The sequence below is a fragment of the Antrostomus carolinensis genome, unplaced genomic scaffold (genome assembly GCF_000700745.2).
Source record: "Antrostomus carolinensis isolate BGI_N321 unplaced genomic scaffold, ASM70074v2 scaffold27540, whole genome shotgun sequence".
NCBI lineage: Eukaryota > Metazoa > Chordata > Aves > Caprimulgiformes > Caprimulgidae > Antrostomus > Antrostomus carolinensis.
Window position 1 is genome coordinate 8,841 of NW_010286856.1, and position 5,514 is coordinate 14,354.

General features: G+C 57.9%; 1 protein-coding gene across 1 annotated transcript in view; it reads right to left on the bottom strand.

Moving 5' to 3' along the window:
- Positions 1-4,123, bottom strand: part of RAP1GAP2 (RAP1 GTPase activating protein 2) — an 11,592-nt gene extending 7,469 nt beyond the window's left edge. The window contains exons 1-4 of the mRNA XM_029087354.1: positions 4,070-4,123; positions 1,808-1,843; positions 713-757; positions 155-187 (exon numbers count right to left, since the gene is read on the bottom strand). Of these exons, the coding sequence (XP_028943187.1) occupies positions 155-187; positions 713-757; positions 1,808-1,843; positions 4,070-4,123 (168 nt within the window). The remainder of the gene's footprint in view (positions 1-154; positions 188-712; positions 758-1,807; positions 1,844-4,069) is intronic.
- Between the last annotated feature and the right edge of the window lie 1,391 nt (positions 4,124-5,514).

Sequence of the window (5,514 nt, forward strand, 5' to 3'; positions counted from 1 at the left end):
CCTAGAAGAGGGAACCTGCTGAGGAAAAGCAGCAGCCGCAAAGGTGGGGAAGGGGAACGTGCTTTGTGCAGCTCCCATTGGGTACAGGATCTCCACCAATTCCCACTGTCGGTGCCTTTGCCGGAGGGCGTTTGGGATGGCTCGGGGCACCCACCTCATCGATGCTGGGGTACGGGATGTAGTCTTCCTGGAAAAAGGAACCAAAACACCTCGTATGAGCGTTTGTTCCCCACCAGTCGTCCCATAAGACCCCAGCCCTGCACACCCAGCCTGGGGAGGTTCCAGCTGCCCACCACACCGCTCCCTCCCATCCCCACACCGAGTGCCAGGCGGGAAGGGAGAGTGATGCTCGCGCCGGGCGAGCCACGTGCGGTGATGGGCACAAGCGCGGGGTCTTCAGGAAGCACTGCAGCCGGGCGAGCTGTTGTCCCAAGAGGTCCCCAACACCCGTGTAAGCGTCTCAGCTCGGTGGCAGAACCCAACCATTTTACACAGCTCGCCGCGCAAATACACAGATTTCGACATAAAGCTGGATTAGGGATTTACAGGCACCGCTCTCTCATCTTTGCAATTCAATCAGTGCCTCGTTTTTCAATAACATTTAAATCCTTTTTAGTCCTTTGAGCAACTGTCTTTGCCAACACACATTAAAGCCCTGAGGTAAAGGGGGGACACTCAAAGAGCTCCACTTAAGAAACAGAATTCAACCAACCTTGTGTTTTTGGCTTCCAGTCCTCTGCTCTTCAAGTTTTGGTGCCTGTTTGGAACAAAACAAATAGATTGAATAATTAAGATGTTTTCAACAAAACCACAAGAGAATTTTGCTACACCAAAATCACTGACACGAGTGGCACGAGGAGGGGGTTTCTGCCCAGGACGAGCTGGGCAGAGTTGTTGGTGTGGGAGGACAGATCCCATCGTAACAGAGCGGGTGACAGGGATGTGGCAGGACAAGACCTGGGACACAGCAACACCACACTGAAAATGTCTAAACGCAAGGCAGGGACTGTCATTTTCCAGGCGCCGGCACAGCACCAAACACAAAGTGCCCCACCTCCCCATCCAGCTTCATCTTCATTTCTCCAGGATGGGCTCCTGAAGGAAATCCCTGTCCCACCTTCCCGCAGAGCGGAGACCACAGCCCTTCGTGTGGCAGGGTGACAGCCCTGGCTGTCTCACAGCGTCTGTCCCAGGCAGGAGCTCAGGGACAGCAAACCCTGCTCATGCCCACCCGTGCCACGCTGGGGGAGCACCATGCCAAGGAGCACCGCACTGGGGGAGCATCATGCCAGGGGAGCACCGCACTGGGGGAGCATCATGCCAGGGGAGCACTGCACTGGGGGAGCATCATGCCAGGGGAGCACCGCACTGGGGGAGCATCATGCCAGGGGAGCACCATGGTAGAGAAGCACCATGCCAAGGGAGCATCATGCTGGGGGAGAACCACACCAGGTGAGCACCACACCGGGGGAGCATCATGCCAGGGAAGCACCGTGCATCCTGCCATCAGGGACAAGCACTGCCTGCCTGCACCCCTCCTGCGGGGACAAAGCACATCCAGAGGACATCCTGGTCCCCTGTCCATCCTCCTTGGGCAGATCCTGATGCGCTGTAGTGTACTGAGGAGCACTAAGAGACCCCGTGCCAGAGCTGCTGCTTGCAAAGACAGGCAGCAGCGTCCTGACTTTCCCGGGGAGCAAGGGGTGCCAGAGTGCGTGCCCCTGCTTGGTGACACAAAGGCCAAGAGCTGAACCTTCTTCTGCAAAACTGGTTACATTACTGGCATGCTGCTGCTGCTGCTGCTCACCTGCATTTTTTCCAGCATTTCGAAGAATTCTGCAGACTGAAAAAGAAAAGAAGGAGATCTCCTGTTCAATTAAAGCAGCCACAAGTGAGCCAGCCCAAGGTGGGAAGGGGGTCCCAAGGGGAAAGGGGTCCCCGCTGTGGCCACGTTCCTCCGCAGCCCCACCGTGAGCTCCTCGTTTATGCACAGCAGGCACTGGATCTCGGGGGTCAGGCAAGGAGAAAACCCAGGGAGCTGCCAATTGCTGCAGGGTGCCCAGGGGTTTGCTGAGGAAGGGGGACGTGGGGCAGAGCCAGTCCCGCTGCGGGCAGAGGGCAGGGGTGCATGTGCCCTGGTCCCTGCAGGGCTCTGGCAGGAGCGGTCTGTGCACACAAACCAGCAGCAAAACACTTTCCTTATGGAATGAAACAGCCCCAGACTGATCAATATAAAAAAGCAAATAAATACTCTGGCAAAGGGGACACCTCGAGCAGCCCTCCCACAGCCCTTACCCTGCGAGGTGCCAGCCCTGGGCTTCACTGGCTGCTGAAACACTGGCAATGCCACTGCTGGCAGGGCTGGGCTGCCCGTGCAGGGCTGATGCCTGCTCGCCAAGCCCACTGAAGGGACCAGCGAGCCCCAGGCTCCGATTAAAAATCCTGCCTGGCTCCCCTGGAGCACAGCCCGGCCCTGCAGCCAGGGAGCTGGTCCTGCTCCCCCAGCACGCCGCTGCCCAGTGCCGCAGGGTTTGCAGCCCTGGGAGCATCCCAAGCTGCTGCAGCACATGTGGGACACACAGGACAGATGCTGTTGGCCCAGGAGGGACAGCGGAACGTGGGACTGGCAGTGACTCTGCTGCTGCCGGACGCCCGAAATGGGCTGGGGAAGGGGGATGTGAGATTTCAGGCAGAGAGGGTCATGGTACCAAGAAGAAAGGCATTGGGGAGGGAGGGGGGGAGGAGGAGCTCTTTAGAACAGACTGAATTTCTCAAAAGTTAAAAAAGAGAGAAAAAGGAAAAAACAGAGGAGGAAATGAAGAAATTCAAATAATGCAAAGACCAAAGGAAAACCTTGTAATAAATGTTGTGAGCAAAGGTTAATTCTATGGCATGAGCAGCCTGGGGACTGCCCTAAGTGACACCAGCTGGGATGGGGGAAAGACTCTGTCAACACAGGCGGGAACTGCTGGGGCTCGGGAGCAGCCCCAGCCGTGTTTCCAGCTTCAGACTATGCCCCGTTATTATCTCCTGCACCTATGGGAGGAAGAACGAACCCTGGGCTCAGAAGAGCTCTGTGCCCAAAGCTGAGAGCACTTTAAAAAGGCTTTTCCTTATTTTGAGCTTGTTTTAGATTCCGATTTATCTTCTCCGTGGTGAACAAATGCTCTTTGAGGCAATTAAAATAGTTTCCAGGTCTCACTCTGCCAGCAGCCAAAGCACCAAACCGCACGGCAGCGCCAGATCCACCTGCTCGCGTGAGGTCCAGCAGCAAACGCGGACGCGGATGTAGTGGAGCAGACGGCAGCCTGTACCCCTCAGGGATCCGTACGTACTTGAAGCCAAGCTTTACTGGGCCACAAATATTTCGATAATTATGGTGGAGACAATTGCAGCTTTGTGGAGCCCGGCAGGAAGCAACGTCACCTGCCGGGGACTCAGCCGGGAGGAACAGTTACACGCACCCACCTTGGGTCACCGAGATGGTCTGTCTGCTCCAACCCCAACCTGCATCTGCTTCTCAAACACAACCCACAGCAGCACCAGCGCCGGCAGCCGTTTCACCCACCACCTCCGGCAGGACCAACCTGCCCAGCAGCTGGTCCTGACCACCTCAGAAAAGCAAAATACTCAACCCAAAATGGCATAGCTGCGATTCCTTTCCTGTTCACATGTCCCCACCACGGAGCACGCTACACCAGCACCATGAGAGGGATGTACCGTCACATCCCAGTGCTTCAGCTCCACCAGCATCAGCATGGCCCCAGCTCCAAAGCCAAGCCAGCTGGAGCACACAGTGTCTGTTCAACAACCCAGCAGCCCGGGGTGAGCTTGGTGAGCAGGTATCTGCGGGCCAGGAGTGCTCAGAGTAGACGCTGCAGAGCACGCAGTAAGCACCTGCTTTGAAGGTTTCCAAAGCAAATGACACCCAGGAAGAAAACTCTGCAGCAGGTGAGAGCTGCCAAGGATGGAGTGCAGCGGGGCAGAGCTCTGCCCAGCACCCCTCCCGCGGGTCGCACAGCACTCACCAGCAAACCCCGTAAGAAATCCGTCATCTTCCCAACATCACCCCCTTGGCATCATCCACGCAGCGACGGCTGCTGCCGCAACCAGGCGTCCTCATGGGCGTCTGGTGAGAGCGGCGATGGCCAAGTGCCAGCCCAGCCATCCCTGCCCAGCCCTGACACCTCCCTTCGTTAATGTTTCGCCAAGCCAGAGGCCCGGCGGGACTGCAGCTTTGTTATTTCAAAGGGTGGCTCCCCTGGGAGGCAAAGTGCCCCAAACAGGTTGGGCAGGAAACGGGTGAGGGTTTGCAGGGGACAGGCAGGTTCCTGCCAGGATGCACGGCCCCACGGCGGGATGTGCTGGGTCCTTTGGGAGGGTGCTCACCTGGAAGAGCTGCAGTGCCTGGCATCCCCCTCACTGACCATCTCCAGAAGGACCAGGTTTCACCCCCAACCGGTCACCCCAGGTTTCCCTTCATTGAGCTGACGGCTCCTTAAATCCCTGGCATCTCCTCTCCTGGGCACCTCCAGCTCCCCCTCGGAAGTGCCAGCAAATACGTACCCAGCCTCTGCCTTTCCAGAGCCAGTGGCAGCCAGGACCAAAGCGGCAGCAGGGACATGGGGAGGCTCCAACCAAGCAGACACACCAACCAGCCCAGTGACCCAAGGACAGCACCCATGAGGGGGCTGAGGACCGTACAGATTTATTTCTGTTTGGCACCTCTGGAGCTCCCTGCGCCTGGCACAGGGATGTCCAGGCAAGACACAGCGTCCTCCTCTGCCACTTCCCGGCCGGCTGCCAGCGCCAGCAGCCACCAACACAGCGGCTCTGCCGTTGCCAGCGCCGCGAGGACCGAGGGAGGGAGCACAAGCCACAGGCTCCCCGCTCCAAAAAAGGACAACTTGTGCCATGTGCAAAAGATCCTGGAGCCCTTTAATCCTGCTGTAAAGCAGAACAAGTCAGTAATCGCCTTTTAATTGCTTTAATTACATGATTAGAAAAACGAAGAGCCAGCAGTGAAGCAGGCAGCCTCCAGCCTTGCCCTGGAGATGGGTCCCTCAGTGTGTCCTCAGCCAGAGCCATCGCCAACCTCTGCCCCACCGCAGCACCCAGAGAAATGAGTCCCTGCAGCTGCCATGTGAGAGGGAATGGACATCTTTGAGAGGCGTGAAAAAAAGACCCAAAAGCGTTGGGTTTGGGAAAACTGCAGGAGGGGCAGAGCCCTGCAGAGGCAGCCTGGCACAGGCAGCGCAGAGGGCAAGTGCTGTGTCCCACGACCTGCTACCCCTGTCATGGCAAAAACACCGCGGCCAAGCGGCCCTGGCAGGAGTGAGCAGTGGGTTGTCCCCTATCAGCAGCAGCTGCCCACCGCGGCGCTCGGGAGGGTGACTGGAAGGAAAACAGCGCTGGGATCCTGCACCCTGCTTGGCATCGCCGCATGTGATGGTGTAAGGCGAGCAGCAGTGCCGGATGGGGTCCACCACCACGCACGCCTCGCTGCCGGTGTCC